General features: G+C 38.3%; 1 protein-coding gene across 1 annotated transcript in view; it reads left to right on the top strand.

Annotated features, from left to right (window-relative positions):
• Positions 1–21,097, top strand: part of tmtc2b (transmembrane O-mannosyltransferase targeting cadherins 2b) — a 122,988-nt gene that overhangs the window by 66,946 nt on the left and 34,945 nt on the right. The window contains exon 3 of the mRNA XM_065283508.2: positions 19,326–20,151. Within this exon, the coding sequence (XP_065139580.1) occupies positions 19,326–20,151 (826 nt within the window). The remainder of the gene's footprint in view (positions 1–19,325; positions 20,152–21,097) is intronic.

The following is a 21,097-nucleotide window of genomic DNA, read 5'->3' as shown; positions in this document are numbered from 1 at the left end:
TTAGCATATGAAAAACCACATAAATAACACTATTTGTCACAAACAACAGCTTTTTATGTAACTTCAAAGGGATTTTTGCAAAATGATATAAAGATATTGCATTTATTCCACTGTATGTGGTTATGGGAGCACTTCAAATGTTTTTTGGCAGAAATTGTACACCATAAGCGTATTAGTCCTCCCATCAGTTGGAGTAAAATAACTTTTGCATTTATTATGATAGAGAAAAAATTCCTTTTTCCTCTGTAAGCTGGCAATTGCTGGAATCAAACAAAACTGTCTGGAGGTTTCGTTACCACTCAGGGCCAGAGTTATACACTTTTAAATACAGACTTTAGAAAAAAAACATCAAAAAGCGCCTATTTATTTTTGTGCTTATTAGAGAACTGACAACACATACAACCATGTTTAGCACTTTTAACAGTGTTTTATGTAATTTCAAAGGGTTTCCTGTAAAATGATACCAAACTTTTGTATGTGCACCTCTGCATGTGGGTATGGGAAGCTTTTGAAATTGGGTAGGCCAAATCCAGGCAAAAATCCCCAAAATAGCCTCAGAGTGTAAGAAGTTAAGCTCTAAAATGCTTTTGGTCATCATTTTAAAAAATCCTACGTACTTGCAGCACATCATCTGGTGTGATGTTTTGGATTGTTATGCATTCATTGCAATACTGATGATCAGATTGGAAGTCATGCCTGCATTACATTGAATGTAGGTTTTTAAAAGCACCCAAATAAACATGGCTAGCAAATGCAGCTTTTGCATTTATGGTGTAATCGGTTTATCTTTATGTGGAAAATTGCCTTTTTATTAGCTTGTTTTCTGGAACAGGTTAATAGACTCATTTTCAGTAACAGATACTGAAAGTAGATACAATTAACACAGCACGTTTGGCATACACACCTTTTAAAATGAGATCACAATGTTTATTCATCAGCATGAAGCTGTAAAATGTCTTTCCTTAGGACTTGTTGGCAATTTTCTGCTTTTTCCACGTTGCAACAAAATGCATATGTTGTTAAGCCTTAAAAGTGAACCCGTGAAGAACTTTGTGACAGAAATCTGCAGCATTTTAGAGTAAAAAAAAATGTAACAGTTGTTCACCATTGTTTTATCTTTTAGATTTCACTTTATCTTTTAGTATACACTTTATGCAGTATATATGACTCTGTAATATGCACTTTATTTAAGGTACACTATAAAAATGGTTACTTTCAGCATTGGGTCAAAAACAGACAATCCCAACCTATTACTTTGGGTAGTTGAGTTGCTTTTTTAATTCTCTAAGATCGATCAAAACGCAATCTTAAAGCAACACCAAAAAGGTTTTTTTTACCTTAAAATAACGTTTCCAAAAAAGTTTCAGTCGTTCATCCACTCGAAACAGAGTGAACGGCACTTTCACATTCGTTTTGCAGCCCTCTATCGGCCAAAACCGCACTAAAGAAGTTTCCAACCGTCGGGTAGCGGTCCTGTAGTTCGAGTGAAAACTACTAAAACCTGATTTACGGCAGACCTACAATCCAAATAGAGCCAGCTATGCTGCAGTATTTAAGACAGTGGTAATGGACAATTACGCTTCTAACCTGAAGGGGGAGCAAAGAGCAAAAACTCTTTGGTGTTGCTTTAATACCAAGTTTAAACAGCCTCAAACATGTGCTTCATCTGCCTTGCATAAGTTTGCCCCGGCAGGTGTCCTGAGTGTAAATAATTTATATCTTTGTGCATTTCTAAAGGAATGTATTTTTGCTTTTTTTATAAAAGCATCATGGTATTTAATAAGGAAGTCAGCTGGTTATATTGTTTAGGTGGTTCAGGTGGAAGTACTGATATGTTTGGGTTTGGGGAAACAGGTGTGAATTTAACACATGTCCTTGTACACGCACGGACGGACACACACACACACACACACAGATGGGGTTGTGTATGCTCTAATGCTTTCTGTCAGCATGTGATGAAGTGATGCTCCGTAGGCATTGCCCCATACATGAACACCTGCCCGCAGGACAATTTTTACACTGGTCTGCAGTAAACCTTTGGCAATGAGAGCTGCCTTAAGAATCACAATGGATGCACACAAAATACTCCTATTTAAAAGTAAATAATGTAAATGGGTAATGACATAAATTAAATCGGTCATTATTTATTCACCTTTCATGTCGTACCAAACCCAGATGAACACAGGGCAAGAATTTCATGGGTATTTATTTTTCATATAATGAAAGTGAATAAGGACAGGGCCTGTCAACTTTGATTCTCTGTTGACTGAATATGTTTTTAATTTGCTCCAAAATGTTTTTTGTTTTGTCTTTTGAGATTTTTTGGGCATGTGCATTTTCTGGGATTCGAACCTATGATCTGGTGGTTGAGCAACATGGAAGCTGTTTTATTAATATGAATCTCTGCTTTGTCTTGTCTCTTTTCATTTATTTATTTTTAGCTGCTGTTTAGTTTGCGGAGTAGCATGTGGGAAGCGCTGCGAGGCTTTGGTGTTTATTTTTCCCAGAGTAACACAGAGGAGCACACATCCAGTGATCTGTCACAGATCCTCTATATATAGCACTGTGTGGTTACTGTGTCTCTCCTCTTGTGTCTGCCTTTAAACTTGAGTTAATACAGCCTGGAAACAGGACACATGCTTTCCTGCCACAGTCACGCAGAAGCTGCGATGATCCACTGATGTTTGGGAGATATCTGGTATGCTGGAGCAGATGATTGGTTTTGGCTGGCCTGGGTATCTTTCATGCATGTTTTACCTCTGAATGAGCTTCTGTTACAAGAACCTCAAACAGCCGGCACACACTGTATATAAAATAACCATTCCCAGAGTGTTTTTATGGACATGTTTACTTGAATTTCCATCCTGTTTTCAACAGATACTAAATTTGCTTATGTGCATCACGTGTGATGTCAAAATACGAGCCTGCTGCAGACGCCTTTAAAGGGTTTATGATAAAAGAGACGCATGTGTTTGCCAGATACTGTGTAAACCGAGTTTAGCATTAAGTTATTGTCTTGCAAGATTTTTTTTTACGCGAGCGTCTCTTTTATCATAAATCTTTTTGACGCGTGTTCAGCAGGCCCACATAGGGCAACAACTTCATCTCCATTCAAAATGTTAAACAAACACTCTTCTTGTTTGGGCTTCCGTTGGCAAATGCCGGGAATATTCTCCACAACAGAGCGAATAGCATTCTGTGGCTCTATGTCTGCTGTAAACTACAATCTTACATTTTGCGCTTAGCATCTACGTCACACTTTCAGCCCACCCTTTTTTCGTTGATTGGGCCGGCAGATTTGGAGCCAGAGGAAAACGGTTATAATGGGAGATATCTCAGACTAAGTACAGAAGCAAAATGAAATTGAGCGGAAGTACAAAGTCTGACGTAGTCAGGTTAGCGAAAAACACCCTATTCACCTGAAACGTGTTTTAAATATTCAACTAAAGTGAAAAATTTGCATGACACAAAGTTAAATCTAGAGCGAGGAATGCAAAGCTTTGTGTCTGGGTGTGTATGGAGCATTAGATATAAAAAATCTGTCAACCAAATTATGCCAGTTTAAAGTCCCTGTAAAGCCAATCTTGAGTGTTGTTTCTAAATACATTATAAATGTTAGAAATACAGCAGGGAAATGAATTATTTCATCAGCATTTTTATCAGTAAGGAGATTTCTAAGTGGGAAATTGACACAAAATTTTCACCAGATGTAGCCATCAAGCCAAATATTGAATTCATACAAAGAAATCAGAACATTTAAGTATACAAGTTGAGTCATAATAAATAAAGTGAAATGACACAGGGAATAAGTATTGAACACATGAAGAGAACATGGTGCAAAATGGCATAGAAAGCCAGGAGATCACCTGAAATCTGTCAGTATTGAGAGAGAAACCCTGCCCCCATCAGTACTAATTGATATCAGCTGCTTTAGTCCTAATTGATGGCCTATAAAGGCTTCTCATTACCCAGGATGCACACAGGAAAGACTTTATGATGGGTAATAGCAAAGACACATGATGTGTCAAATACTTATTTTCACCGCTGTATATTGCTGAAACACACCACAAAGTCTGTAAACTGTAGTATTAATTTCCAGAGTTAGATTGTTAAACAAATTTTTTAAAATTTTTTAGTTTAGGCGGGCCTAAATGGGTGGCTCGATGATGCACTTAAGCCCCTGCGCATGGCTTATCTGTAACCTTTGTTATTTTTTATAAATTCACGTGGCCTCATAATCTTTAATTACCCTCCTCGAAACGATCTCTCTTCATTTTGGTCATATGGGATGGCAGGCGGGCGGGTCCGGGAAATGATCGCAGCGATTAGCAATTAGCAACATGACCCAACTTCAAACCATCCAAGCAATTCTCGATGGAGGAAAGTCCTACCTTTGTTTTTATTTCAGGAGCCGTTTCACTCGGATATACGTCATCACAGGGACAAGACAATCGTTAATTCCGTTTCATGGCGACTTTAAATACAGATACTGAAATACAGGGACTTTAAGTTTAAATAGACCCTTAACTTAAAATGCCAAAGTTTTTGTCATTGATTCTGTAAAAAAATCCCCATTTAAATAAACTATTTTAAGAGTATTAATGTAATGAGGGTAGATATAAAACTTACAAATTAACTGAAGATCCACAGCTCCTTTTCTTTATAGTTTCTTTCCTAATTTCTTAACTCCATAATTACCAATTAGCATTCTGCTCTCCTGACTCACCCACTTGTTTAATTTCTCACTTAGTGAGCAAATATGGAGATCAGAAGAAGATTTGTGCATTAAAGATGCTGTTGATGTTATGTTTGTCATGTAGTGCTTCTATCTCTGTTTACTTTTTCTCAGTAATGCTAATTATGGTATTTAGCAGATTCACATATTCACGTATTGTATAATTGCTTTGTGTTTCAGTTCAGTTTGTTTATTTGTCACATACACATTCATGCGGGATACAAATTGCAGTGAAAGGAATTTTATATCATTTGTTTCCTTTTGGTCCGTTTCCATGTAAAACTGAATGACAGGTCTGGTTTAGTCATTTATCAAACTAAATGTCCTGTTGTTCTTACCGTTTGTCCTTGTTCATTTTGTTCTTACATAAATCATTGACACTCAGCATGCATGGATATGCCTGTTTGACATTTTAGTCGTATATTTTTTGTAAAAATCTCTATAAGGACTATATATGCAAGTATGGGCACATTACTGTCTATATTTATTTTATTCTGTATTATTACTTTGCAAATGCCAAATTGTGAAAAGCAAGATATAAATACATTTTAATTTAAATGATTCATGCACAATCTGTTTCGCAAATGCTGAAAGTCTGCAAGGTGTAATATTAAAAGGTTGCATTCACAGAGCATCTTCCTTAGACTCTTGAAAATGCAAAAGAAAATTCTTCAGCTTTCTCTTGAGGCACGACTGCCATTTTACATTTATGACGCATGCATTCATTTGGCTTATCCAAGAGTGCACACTTATCTGGCATGAAATTCTCTCTGAGAAATGCTTTTAAAATTGTGTGCCGTGTTTTAGCATTTAATTTATTTATAAGTTTACTTAATGTATTGTGCACCAAATAAAGTCTAAATTTAGGTTATCATTTTTCACTTAACTTTAATAATTTGTTTTTGTTGTTATACCTTAAGATTCCTCCATACAGTAGCAAAGCAAGCTGTATTTAAACTTTAAGGAAAAAAATAGTTTTTCCCATGAGATGTCCCTTTTATAAAGTGACCTCTATTACTGCACCGCACTGCTTTATTATTGAGACCACCCATACTCTGACCTGAGAACAGTTTGACAGAGGATACTGGAAAGTGAAACGGTCATTAAATGATTGCATTAAAAATGTTGGGATTGACAACTCATTGTTTTAAGTGGTTGGCACACAGGGCTTTTTTTTTCCCCACAGATCTCTGTATTACAAACACCTACACTCCATATTTTGTAATGCCAAGAGCAATAGAGAAATTCATACATAATTACAGCTGACAGAAGGTTTGAGCAGTATGATTAATGATCGCACAAAACCGCGCATTTCATCTATGTATTTTGTTATTTTTGTTTGTATGAAGGTCTGCAGCTGTTCTCTCTCTCTCTCTCTCTCTCTCTCTCTTTTGCTCTCCCCCCTCCTTCTTTCTCTCGCCGTTTCATAGACATTTTTTGTCCATGTGTTACTGCAATGTTGCAAGTTGTGTCCCCAATCGGCAATCTTGGTCCATTCATGTTTATCATTTTACACGTTTATCATTTTACACATTAGAATTATTATTGTCGCAGTAAAACCGATGTAAAACATCTACCAATGACATGAATGCTACTGTTGTTTAGATAGTAACAGCTGTGGTGGTATTTCAGTATCTATAATTCTATCAAAGGGCTAAATTTAAATTCAGCATGAAGGTTGCAATTTACAGAAACAAGAACATTAAAAAAATGTGAACATAACACATTCAGGAGAATAATTTACCCAAAACGTATTAACCCCTGTGTTGTTCCAAATCCCTTTGAGTATATTTATGCATTTTTATAAAACAGTAGATAGTGACTTTGCAATTTTTTGTTGCTAAATTTAGGGTTCCCACACGTCCTTGAAATCGTTGAAAGTTTGTGAATCTGGGGGAAAAATTCAAGGCACTTGGAAGTTTTTGAAAATATACATACATACATACAGGTCATTGAAAGTGCTTGAATCTATTTTATCCAAGAAGTTTTCTGGGGAAAAACATATTATTCCCTGTATAGTGTAGGATAATATCATAAAAATTCTAGACTTTAACACACGTGCTAAATTGTTCACTTTAACTCTTTCACGCCATTGATGAGATATCTCATCAATTAAGAGAAAACGCTTCCCCGCCAATGACAAGATTTTTCGTCTTTCCGAAATACCGCAACTTCTTAAACCCGGAAGTATTGCCCTATGGCAAGCGGCTGCATGTCCGTGTCTGTTTTAAAGATCGCTCTGAATGGGATCTCTATGAAAAGTCCATCACAAAAATTGAATTATCTCTGCTTTTTGCTCAAAATGTGGTGTTTTTGCAGAAACCTACCCATATTCAAAAGCTGATTACAAAAGAACCACTGAAGGTAGGATGAAACGTTTTTTTTTTTTTTTTTGAAAGCAGAGGGTCTGTTCTTTCATTTGGTATATTGTATGTTTATATATTTAAAGAAGAACATTTTCTGGAAGGCATTAAACTTTGGTGAAAATCATGAAAAACGCTGGCACTGGCTGGCAACTTTTTTTTTTAAAACGCTGGCGGTGAAATAGTTAAATGCTTATATCTTCTGTATGCAAATGTTGATTCATACCAAAATGCTTTTTTGCATAGTTGTGTTTGACACATGAAAACGTCTTGGGTTACGCATGTACTGTTTTTCCCTGAGAAGGGAACGAGACGCTGCGTCTCCCTTGCTATACTTCATGCGTCCTGTAACGCCGTCTTTGGCAATATTTCAGATAGCGATATACTTCCTGGCTCCCGCGTCACCCTCTCTTTGTCGTTAAGCCTCACCATTGGTTGAATTTGGTATACACATTCAGACGCACTTATCCCTGAAAGCGTCCACAAAGTGTCACCGCAGTGACGCAGCACAAGTTCCCTCGAAAGGGAACTGTAACAATGCATCTTAAAAGGTAACACGATGTAACCTTGCTCTCACTTGAAATGTGTCCCCACATTTAGTCCTTGAATTTGAGGGTATTGGACCTGGAAAGTCCTTGGAAGGTTCTTGAATTTGAAGTTAAATTATAAAAATAGTCTTATTGTTAAGTGTTTCTCGAAGTCTTTTGGATAGTAAGCCCTTATGTAAACTCTGGGCAAACACAAAGCTTTATTTGGGTTGTCCAGTGCAGGTCTGGCTGAGGATGAAGATGTGGTCTTCAAGAATCCATAATTTCCTTAAAAAGGTTTTGAAAACAACGAGCCTTGTGGGAACTTGGAATGTTTTCTTGTATTCACCCACCAAAAATCCAGGTTACCGTTGCTGGAAACATCGAATAAAACATTGAATTCTCAGTGACCTCAAGGTGGCCACATTCATGTTAAGCACTCAAAAAAGCAGGAAGCCTGTACGCCGCAACTTGTCGCATTTCACTCACTCATGTACGGCATGTTTTCTTTGATCAAGTGCAGCCAATGCAAACACTCCTGAATTGGCTAAACCTTAATGCAGCAACACAGCTGGAAACTCCGCAAGGTCAATCATTGTAACCTACACGGCTAAATCGCTCTCTCTCTCCAAGACAAGTCATGTTAGTTTCAGATCATTCGTTTTGGAGAGCTGTGCTGACGGTGCACAAGTTCATGATGGAGGTCCTATTTTTCTCCTCTGCACTTTCCTGTCGTTGAGTTGAGGCTGTCAAAGGCCCTCTGGGGATGGATGGATAAACAACAGGCAGGCTTTAAAACATGTTTTCAATTTTAAAGTGATTTTGGGAGTACCACAAGTGTGATTGGATCTTGATAGCCTTTTGAATCCCAATATTCAGGTGAATTGACCTTCACAAACCCTCTGACCTCTAAAGAGATGAATCTGTGTCTTGTATTTACCGTTGTAAATCAAAGACTTTCTCAGCTTTACAAAGGCTAAACAAACCGCAGACATTTACAGTAGAGGTCTATCTGTGGTTGCACCCAATAAAGTTTAGCAGGAAGCAATTTTAAGTTTGAATGGATTGAGGTTTTTCAATCTCATCACTTTGTTTGCGTTGATATATATTTTTCTTTTTTGTGGTAAGGTTGCATGTTTTGGCTGAGGGTGATGCATGGCTCATGGCATTTCTTTTGACTACCTTGGAAAAGCGTTCGTTCTGACATCCTTTAAATGTCGTTCTTCTCCAGCTGCGATCAAATCAAACTGGCTGAAGTACGGAACGCGGTTTAGAATTCAAGCAAACCTTACGCCAAAAAAATTTCATCCCCATCTTTCTGTTCTGCTTTGTGCTTTCAACACTTACGGCCTTGCTAGGTAATACATTTTTCTCTTTATTTGTTGAATATAAAGTTTCATATAGAGCAAAACTCAGGCTCTGCATGAGTCCGTGAACTATACCTTTAATCCATAGATTATTGCTTTCTTCGTTTGCATCTCTATTAAGTTATTATTTTACATGAACTCTGCTTCCTAGTGCAAAAACTTGCTTAAATGTCTTCCTTAAGAAGTATGTCTATTTGCTATTTATTTTAAGTTTGGCACAGCCTTTGTTGATCAGTCATGCCCGCGTACGTGAGCACATTTCTTTCTGAATCGTGTCTGGAATGCTGGAATAATATCCTGAGGTGTTGAAAGTTTCAAGCATTCCTCCAATCCAAGGTTTGACAAAAACGCCCAAAACCGTTTGAAGAATCTTTTTAGTCCATGTTTGCCTCGAGTTGGTCTTTGTGCTTGTGATCATCCCGGCCCTGGCTCACAGTAAATTAAAATCAAATGTCATTCGCAATGGCTCAGTGGTGATAGAGAAGATCGTAGGTTAAACCATAGGTTTGATCTCAAGACATTTACAAGAATTCACTTGGCAGTTATATTTATCTAAAGCATTTTACGGTTCATTGAAGGTATTTGAAGGTGACACGGTTGTTCCCTGTTAAGTCGAACAGGATCAGTTACCATATATTTAAAAAAAATGATGCACACTACCTGGTTAGATTGATATTAGCCAGGTTTCATTTTTAGATTTGCGCAAAACTTTTGCATTATTTTCTAAGTGTTTATAAAATACTGTTGCGAAATGATGCTGTTTCCGTTAATGTTATGCGACTAAAACCATGACAGCATGTGTATTCGACTTTATCACGCAGACCGACATGCGAATGACATCAAAATAACTACAGGGCAGTTGACTCTCTAATTGCTCTTGCAGAATTTTAATGTCATGCGCTTGTTGGTTCTTGCAACAATGCATGAGGTCGAACAACTTTTCTGTCTTTTTCTCCAACTAAGCATACCGCTCCTATTTAAAGAGTGATCATGGGGCTTTTTTACATGTAAATGCAAAAAAATACATTGCAGTTTTCTAATATATTCTTTTTTGTAATAGCCTGCAAAACCACTTCACACACATGAAAAACATTTTTGCGCTATATTGGAGTTTTTGCAAAATTAGCATATTTCCGTTGCCTGCATTTTCAATTCACTATTTCAATTTGAAGTGTACTGGAAACGCATCTATTGTCAGAATATCTATCCTGTCGGATTTGAAAATGAAAAAGTTTGTGCCATAATTTGGCTGGTGTGTGTTAGCCTGCTAGGTCTCACTGACCTAAGAAACTGTGATGTAGTTTCTATGGATAAGTAGGGTACCTTTATAAAGTAACAGTGTTACAGGCTCTATAAAAGAAAGCCTAATTTGTTATATTTCAAAGTGTGAAAATTCATGCTGTGTGGTTATATTTGCAGTCCACTGAATGGTTTTCTTAGCTTTTATAAAGCCCTAGCATCATTTGACTTGTTCTTTACATTCTAAAACAAGACCCAAGCCATAACTATTGCTTTTCTAATAATTTTGTTTTTTTTATGTGACCAAATAATACAATATTCACCCTCGTGTTGTTCTAAACGTGTATCTAATATTTGTTTCTTACACACTGTGCTGCCTATGCAAGATGTTGTACCTCCAAATTATATCATTTCCATTTTAAACATGGTATTATAGGACATTGGCTACATAAGCATTGATTAGGGTATTAGGGTGCTAGAGGATTGCTGTGTGAAGTTAACCGAAGTAAATCATTTGTAGCTCTGCACCTGTCAGGCGTTTCTTGAAGTTGCAGATTCATATGAAGAGGCTCATTAAAAGCTGCTGAATATTAAATGCAGACTCAGATGGCTTAGACTCTTAAATCCCTCATGCTTACATCCAATTTACTCATGAAGACAAGTCGAATTTCTGTACCACCGCTCTTCTATCAATAAGTACATTAATCCAAGAGTGATGAGACGCTGCGGTACAGGGGGAATGGAAACGCTGACTTTCAGGAAAGAGTAAACCTAAACTTTGAGGAAAGCTTAACATATATCTGGACATAATGTAAGTTTAGCTTGTTGGTTTAAGTGAATTTTAATGCAAAATCCTCATGTCATCTCAGTTGATGGGCTAGTTCATTCTGTCCATTTATAACAGAACTCAGAGTAAGCTATAGAGGGAATTTTCTTGCTAAAGCTAAATTGCAAATGTCACTGGCTTTGAGTGAATGGCTTAGATGTTTTCCCATGCACAGTTTATTTATACAAGTGGCTGAGCTCTGCAGAAATTTCATTAAGGTGGAAGTGGGTGTTGTAGAAAAATGTAAAACTTCTGAAAAATGTAGTTTTTAATAATTAGGGGTAGATTGGGAGACAGACAGACCGAGACAGAGAGACAGAGACAGACAGATACACAGACAAATAAATTAGACATGCAGACAGACAGACCAAGACAGACAGACAGACAGAGAAAGACAGACCCAGACAGACAGACAAAGATAGACAGATACACACAGACAAATATATTAGACATGCAGACAGACAGACAGACAGACAAAGATAGACAGATACACACAGACAAATATATTAGACATGCAGACAGACATAGATAGACAGACAGACAGACAGACAGACAAAGATAGACAGATACACACAGACAAATATATTAGACATGCAGACAGACATAGATAGACAGACAGACATACATGCAGAGAGACAGACAGACAGACAGACAGACAGACAAAGATAGACAGATACACACAGACAAATATCTAAGACATGCAGACAGACATAGATAGACAGACAGACAGACAAAGATAGACAGATACACACAGACAAATATATTAGACATGCAGACAGACATAGATAGACAGACAGACAGACAGACAGACAGCCAAAGATAGACAGATACACACAGACAAATATATTAGACAGTCAGTCAGATAGAGACAGACAGACCGAGACGGACAGACAGAGATAGACAGAAACACACAGACAAATAGATTAGACATGCAGAGAGACACAGATAGACAGATACACAGAGACAGACAGACTGAGACAGAGTCAGACAGACCGAGACAGACAGATAGACAGACAGAGATAGACAGATGCACAAAGACAAATATATGTGCAGACAGGCAGAGATAGTCAGTCAGATAGAGACGGAAAGACAGGCTGAGACAGACAGAAACACACAGACAAATAGATTAGACATGCAGAGAGACATAGATAGGCAGATAGACAGAGACAGACAAACCGAGACAGAGACAGACAAACCGAGACAGAGACAGACAAACCGAGACAGAGACAGACAAACCGAGACAGAGACAGACAAACCGAGACAGAGACAGACAAACCGAGACAGAGACAGACAAACCGAGACAGAGACAGACAAACCACCGAGACAGAGACAGACAAACCACCGAGACAGAGACAGACAAACCGAGACAGACAAACCAAGATAGACAAACCGAGACGGAGACAGACAGACCGAGACGGAGACAGACAGACCGAGACGGAGACAGACAGACCGAGACGGAGACAGACCGAGACGGAGACAGACAGACCGAGACGGAGACAGACAGACCGAGACGGAGACAGACAGACCGAGACGGAGACAGACAGACCGAGACGGAGACAGACAGACCGAGACGGAGACAGACAGACCGAGACGGAGACAGACAGACCGAGACGGAGACAGACAGAGACCGAGACGGAGACAGACAGAGACCGAGACGGACAGACCGAGACCGAGACGGACAGACCGAGACGGACAGACCGAGACGGACAGACCGAGACCGAGACGGACAGACCGAGACCGAGACGGACAGACCGAGACGGACAGACCGAGACCGAGACGGACAGACCGAGACCGAGACGGACAGACCGAGACCGAGACGGACAGACCGAGACGGACAGGCCGAGACCGAGACGGACAGGCCGAGACCGAGACGGACAGGCCGAGACCGAGACGGACAGGCCGAGACCGAGACGGACAGGCCGAGACCGAGACGGACAGACCGAGACCGAGACGGACAGACCGAGACCGAGACTGACAGACCGAGACCGAGACGGACAGACCGAGACCGAGACGGACAGACCGAGACGGACAGACCGAGACCGAGACAGACAGACCGAGACCGAGACAGACAGACCGAGACCGAGACAGACAAACCGAGACCGAGACAGACAAACCTAGACAGACAAACCGAGACCGAGACAGACAAACCGAGACCGACAAACCGACAAACCGAGACCGACAAACCGAGACCGACAAACCGAGACCGACAAACCGAGACAGACAGATAGACAGATGCACACAGACAAATAGATGTGCAGACAGACACAGACAGACAGAGATAGTCAGTCATATAGAGACGGAAAGACAGGCCCAGACAGACAGACAGGCAGACCGGGACAGACATGCAGACAGAGATAGACAGATACACACAGACAAATAGATTAGACATGCAGACAGACATAGTTAGACATATAGAAATAGTCAGTCAGACAGACAGAGCGAGACAGACAGACAGGCCAACCGACAGAGACCAAACACACAGGCAGACAAACAATAGATTAGACAGGCAGACAGACATGTATGGACAGACAGACAGACATAAACATTTCAATACAATATCATACAATGCTAAAGAATGCATTTTTGCAGCTGCACAGAGTATTGAAATTTTGTCATGCTTTTTTATTTTTACATTCTATGTCAGATGCATTGGAACAAAAAATTGCTATCGCCAAAACTGATTTTCTTTTTTTTCTTTTTAATCGTTCTGCTCTGTGCTTCATCTTTATGGATGTTATCCTCATATGCCTGTTTCAAGTTTAATTTTAAACTGATGGAGAAAAATCTAACGTGGAGAGAACCTCCATCTCTCCTGCAGGCCAGTGTTAAACCACTTATTTCAATACAAACTGGATTACAGAGAAAAGAAACAAAGGCTGAGTTCAACAGTGGGCAGCAGAGCAGCGTTTCGATGCTGCCACATCTTCAACGTGGCAGTAATTATGTTTTCAAAGACTTGACATTGAAAACAGGGTCTGCATTATGAAGATGGACACTTTTCTTTGTACAGGAGATGGAAGAGATACAGTAGCAGATTCCTCGTAGTTTTTGACCAGTGGTCATTCCCTAAGGGTTTAGAGCTATCAGATTTTGCTTTGCTCTTCAAGGCAGCTTTTCAGTTCCAATATTCGTTTCATCTTCGAGAGTGTGCGCGACTGCAGAAGTGGACGTTGCGTGCCGAGATGTTGTTAAAGAATTGATTTTTGCTGTGTGTGATAGAGAGCTCATTCCTTTACTGTGACATGTTTTTGCACAGAGAAGCGTTGAGGCTACGCATGTGGATACGGTTAGATCTGCTGTGTGTTTTACCCAGTTTGTGACGCAAACTAGACTAGTAGTGACATTCTTGCTTATCTGATGGGCAGGTAGTGTGAATAGAGACAGATAAAGCTTGACTCAAACTCTTTATTCAAACACCCTGAAGTGTTTCATACATGCATTGTATTTAGACACAAATATATTTGGCTACAGTATGTGCTTTGGCTGTGAACCTGCATGTGCTTAATCCCCACTAGTTATTCATAGCATGTGCAGTCGCAAACCTCCAGCAGCCTCGTAAATCTATGAGAAATCCATGTATAAGCTTTAACACTCCTCTGTGACCTCGCCGGCACATCTTCAGACTCCTCAATCCCACCTCACTTGATCCATCTCACCACCAGCATGAGCTCTGGCGGTAATTCATCTCGATTTTATTTATTCATACATGTTGCCTATTGTGTGAGGTTGGCTGGCAGGGTTATGTGGAGTTCATGTAGCGGTAATTTGGTTTGCTTGAACATAGAATGACAGATGTCTCCATCACCGACTGATTCGCAGTGATTTTATATCTGTTGACAACTATGATGTCTTCTTGCCTTCTTACTGTCTGAATTTACAGCCCTGCAGTGCTGGGTAAAGCTAGTAGTATGTCATCCTAAAGCTCTTCTGACTGGTTTAGAATAATTCATCTTTTACTGCTGTGGTTCACTAATAAGGGACATTCTTCTAGTTTGAGATTCTCCTTGATAAGGGGGTATGTAAAGAATTTGAAGTAGTGATACAATTCACCCAATCACTAACAAGGACTTAAACTGGGTTTTCACAGACTTTCATGCGTTAAAAGAAATTAAGGCATGCATGGACAAGTAGTATTTTTAGCAAAAAATGTATGCAACCTTTAAAGGGGACATTTCACAAGACTCATTGATGTCCCCAGAATACATATGTTAAGTTTTAGCTTAAAATACCCCATAGATCATTTATTATAACATGTTTATTGCCACTTTGTATGTGTAAGCAAAAATGTGCCATATTTTGTGTGTCCTTTTAAATGCAAATGAGTAGAGCTGTGACGGATCACAAAACTTAGGGATCGGATAATTTTTCGGATCAGCAAAGAAAAAGGGTGGGGTAAATCTAATAACAAATAAAGAAATTACAAACATTTATAAAAAAAAGAACAAAGTTGCACATTAAGTAAGGTCTAAGATTAGCATTAGGTACAGAAATCGAATTAAATGAAAAATAACACTTTATTGTACGAATTAAATATTATTATTATTATTATTATTATTATTATTATTATTGTTATTGTTATTGTTATTATTATTATTGTTATTATTATTATTATTATTTTTAGAGCCACAGAAGTGATTTTCTCTTTGTCTTGGGTTGTTTGATTAACATTAATGACACAGACTTAAGTGGGTTAATTGAGGTTACTGTCTCTTTAAGAACAAATAAGCACAAGTTTCTGACTCTATAATTCACTTTAGACATAAACAAATGTTTTTATTAGAAAAATAATACTGTGAGATCATTTTGTGTGTATGTGCCCTGTCAAGAACAGAAAGATGTTATGTTGCCTTACTTTTTGAAACGAGTCTCGGTCCATATATGCACTACTGAGGGCACTTAAACGCGTGCACACAAACAGGTGGAGGGTGAATTCCTAACGTCTGACTGGACACATTTAACCGCATGTGCACACATCTGCTCACTTTAGCGCCTTTTTGTGGTTAAATTGTTTTAAATCACTTGAATGTTAACATTTGCAAGCCTTAAAAGCACGTGCAAATTATCAACTTTCCCTATTTAAATTTACATATCAATCCGCGAATCGCATGCAAGCTGAACCGCGGGTCATGATCTGTACGGATCACGGATCAACTGCGATCCGTCACAGCACTACAAATGAGCTGATCTCTGCACTAAATGGCAGTGCTGTGGTTGGATAGTGCAGATTAAGGGGCGGTATTATCCCCTTCTGACATCACAAGGGGAGCCAAATTTCAATTACATATTTTTTCACATGCTTGCAAAGAATGGTTTACCAAAACTAAGTTACTGTATTGATCTTTTTTACATTTTCTTGGTTGATAGAAGTACTGGGAACCCAATAATAGCACTTAAAGAAAGTCACATTACAAGATTAATTTTAGCATGTTTAGAATCAGCTTTTACTTTGAATCAGGGCAGAATGATTTTATTTTTAGTTACGATTTATGTGATTTATGTATGTAGTCGACTTCCATATCGCTGTGTTTTTTTAAATACAGAAAGTTTCTCAATGCAGTTCTGTGTTTCTCTTTAGATGGACTGTTCCGCTCAGCCTCTGTAGCCTGCAGTTTAATGGCCCCTCTGGGGTCTCCATTTATGACCTTTTTCCTTCAACCCGAAGTTCAGTCCAGCGGGACACGCACGTTCCACCTGCATTAGCCAGTCGCTTACATGAGATCAAAATACTCAGCGATCTTGTCGTTGTTTATCCTGTTAACAGGTTTTATTTGCTCAAATAAAACATCCTTAAATGACTGATGTCATGTTGTGTGATCAGGACATTTTTGCAATGGGTCGTTTTGATTATTCATCGTATGGGAGTTTTATCGTTCGCTTTATGATTTCGGTCAGTAAACTTAAACAGATGTTGCAGGAACTTGCAATCGCAGGTGGTTAACTTGATTTTCTCCTGGAATTTAATTGGCGAAAGATTTACGGGCGTGGAAACTTCTTTCTTCAAGGGTACTGCTAAACAGAGGAACAGGATGGTGGTTACTAAATTAAGGTTCCAACATTTTAGTTCAAGGTTTAAGTGGATCTGTTCTTCATCATAATCCCACTCGGATAAATTGAAATTCAGAGTTGAGGTTTAGGTGGCATGTGGTGGTGAATGTCATATCACATATTCATAGATGTTTGCAAGTACAATCTTAAGGTGAAGGTTGTGCCTTTGGGGAAATTCTCTCCATGTCATGCTCCATAAAAGAGATGACCATACAGAAGAGCTGGTATAATACAAAACACATACGCATATTGCGTGCGAGTCAGCAGTGGTTTGTGGTTTGCAATAAATGGTGATATTTACATTGTCAGATGTGGTTGAAAACGACTGTTCTGTGTTTTCCCAATTTAAGTTTAATCAAAATTAAAAATCCTGTCATTTTCTCACATTTGGGCATACACGACAAAGGTTGCAAAACTTTCCATGGAAATGACAAGAGAATATATGGGAATTGTCGCAATCTGAGAAAAATTTGTCACATATTGAGGAAACTAATGTTTGTATGTGATATAGTTTGCATAAATGACCCAATATGTACAAATTATTTCCTTACTTCCTTAAGTTTCCAACTTGGAATATTTTCAAAATTCCAGAGCTTTGCTACCAACGCAATATCATGGGAAATTGTAAGTTTTTACAAGGTGTCTACTTTGTATTAAGTAATTCCCCACCCAAGTTGCCCCGCAGCATTTTTTGTGATTTTCACAAAAGTTTCACAAAATGCCTTTTTCTTATAAAAATATATAAACATACAAATATATCAAATGAAAGAACAGAACAAACAAGCAATAAACAAACAAACCAAACGGGGAAAAAAGTTTCATCCTATCTATCTTTTTTTTAGCAAAAACTGAAATAATTGAATTTTTGTGAAGGAATTTTGTTAGAGATCAGATTCAGAATGATTATCAAAACATACACAGAGTTTAAAATTAGTAAATAACGTTTTGGCTTCAGTTTTTTTTTTCATAAATTTGGCAAGTGGATAATCGCAGTATCGCAGATTAACGTAAAAATTCATCAGGAACAAGTTTTTTATGCATTTTTTCGTAATCGACGAGTTATCTCATCAATGGCGGGGAAAGAGTTAATTTGTATGACCACATTCGTACGCTTTTGTATGATTTGCTTTCAACCTTTGACGTTGGGGTAGGGTTTTATTATTGTTGTTTTTTCTAATAATCATTCATATAAATTAGCAAAATCGTTAAATAAGTTCGAATTCCTGTGAGATCAGGCTGGAATAAACATGTTCCAATGAACAACATGATGTTACATGGGCTTTTTTCAATGTTTGTGTAAACTTCCATTGTTTGACCCATTTAAGCAACCATTTGCGTGTTTGTTAGCTGTGCCAAATGAGTTCCGTGTTTGGAGGAAGTCATAAAAATGCTCGAGGGTGCGCTCGATCCAAAATCAACTTGAAAAGGAAGGCGAATTGAACTTTGCAGCTGCTATATAGGGAATAAACAATATTTTCTCCCTCTTACTTAAAGTGCAAAATATTCAAACACTCCATAAATGAAATCATTTCCTTGCTGGAAATAGAAGAGTGTTTAATATCAGTGCTGTAGCATGATGGATAGGCACCTTTATAAGGCCGTATCTTGTTTATTTGGTCAAGGCTGTAAAAGCCGGGTGTAAGAGACAGAGATGAATGCAACATGGCCTTGAATCGTGATGTAAAGCTTTACTTGCTCAGCAGCAGTTAGTGCTGTTACGTTTATTATTCTGGGCTCTAAATATAAATGTGGATAATAATGGGTCTCTACATTTGGCCAAGACTACTTGCACGGACCCCCCGTTTTGTTTTCGGAAATGCACACTAGTACGTATTCTTATTAACCATCATAGGCTTTTTAAAGGATTAATACTGTATGTGCATGTGGTAAATATTACTCTTAGGACTCCAGCAAATTGCTCATGAATTTTTTTTTTTTTTTTGCACTCCAGAGTTTGTCGTTCTCAGTTTTCATAGTTTTGGATGCGTTTTATTTTTCTAAAATTGTATTTCAAATTTAAAGCAGTTAGAAACCTTTACACTGTGGTTTATCTTGGTCTCGGTTTACAAACAAGGCCTGGTCCAGATTTGACTAAAGGGATTCAAAATCTAAAACTTCTAGACAAAAATACAGTTTTGGCACATTTGTAATATTATCTATGCTGCTTTTCCAATTGAATCGAATTAGTGCTCTTATCGACAATATTATCTTACTGTTTTTCAGAAGAAAAGTCTGCACCTGCTCCTGAGCGTGTTTCTGCTCGGCTTCTGGGGAATCGTCCTTCTGGCTTCCCGCTTCTACTGGATGGGCAACAAACCTCCAAACTTCTCCAACTCGGACAACCCTGCAGCCGACTGTCCGTGTTTTTTAACAAGGATGCTGACGTTCTTTTACCTACCTGCCATTAACGTTTGGCTCCTCATGTGCCCTGACATGTTGAGTTTTGATTGGTCAATGGATGCACTGCCGCTTCTACGGAGCGTTGCCGATTGGAGAAACATCCACACTGTCGCCTTCTACGTCTCGCTTTTGGCACTGGCGTGGTTCGGACTTCGTAGTAACCCTGGCAAAAGCAAGGAGACCAATGGGAAAGCCCATCACGTAGCAAACGGGAAGTCCACCAATGGACACACGTGTAGCCCTGAACATGAACACTCTGAGTTTTACTCGAACTCTGTGCATATGAATGGAAGTAATGGTACGGTTAAACACTATGTGTCATCCTTACCAACTACTGAGAGTTTGGTGGTGTTTTCATTGGGACTGTTGGCAATTCCCTTTCTCCCGGCCACCAACTTGTTCTTCTACGTGGGCTTTGTGGTAGCCGAACGTGTACTTTACATCCCTAGTATGGGCTTTTGCCTGTTGATAGCAGTAGGGATGAGATGTTTATATGTCAGACTTCGAAGAAAATTCTCCAGGAATTTACTGCTGGGCTGCTGTGCAGCACTGGTCCTTGTCTTTGGGATTAAAACGGTACTGAGGAACCGCGATTGGCGGAATGAGGAGATGTTGTACAAGTCTGGGATATCTGTGAACCCTGCTAAAGGTAATTTCGGCATACTTGAACATTCAGCCTTCTATTTTAATGCCCAATGTTTAGTGGTAAGCACTGCAGTTTCCATAAACCTATTATTGCAAAAAATATTATTATCATTATCAGGACACTATAAGACTTTAGCTCTTTAGGACATACAGTAATTCTTGTTTTTTCAACCATTATGTAGTACTTAGTTGGTCCAAGTCAAGTTGCTATCCAACTACAACAGTTCTGTACTTTAGAAACTAATACTTGACAAGGTGAAAGCAGGACGTGTTGCAATGATTTATTTCTCCACATGTTGCCGCAAACCAAAAATGGTTTCTCATTTTCAGGTTATACAGTTTATGATTCATGTAATGAGTTTCCTTTATTTATTTTTTTTAGAGACATTTGATATGTCACTCAAACATTTATGGTACTCAAAGATGACTGTGTTATTTAAAAATCTTAACTTTAAGCATGTTTTACCAAGTTTGACCCTGTCTGTCTGATAATCAAGTCAATATTAGGGATGCCTAATGATTAGTCACGACTAAAAATAAAAAAAAATAAAAGTTTTTGTTTACTTAATATATGTGGGTGTACTGTGTGTATAATAACTATGTTTAAATACACACATGCATGTATGTATGCAAGAAATATTTGCATGTGTTGGGTGATTCTCACGAAAACTTGGTTTTAAACTGTCAAGCATGAAAATGTAAAAATTTATTAAATGTACTTTTTCCCACCAGACATTAGAAAAGAACTCTGGAGTATATGGGAACATTAATTTAAAAAATTTTACTTATCAATTAACACTTTTTGTAACATAATTTCGATAATAAGTCCTAAAGAATCTCATTACCGCAACAGTCTGAAAACATCAACACTGTTAGAAAAGCTAATATATTTTCAAATTAAAAAAAAAAAAAGATTTTTAATAGTCATGCACAGTAAATTAAAATTCTGT

This window comes from Paramisgurnus dabryanus, chromosome 9 (genome assembly GCF_030506205.2).
Source record: "Paramisgurnus dabryanus chromosome 9, PD_genome_1.1, whole genome shotgun sequence".
Lineage (NCBI taxonomy): Eukaryota > Metazoa > Chordata > Actinopteri > Cypriniformes > Cobitidae > Paramisgurnus > Paramisgurnus dabryanus.
This window is presented reverse-complemented; position numbering and strand designations above follow the sequence as displayed.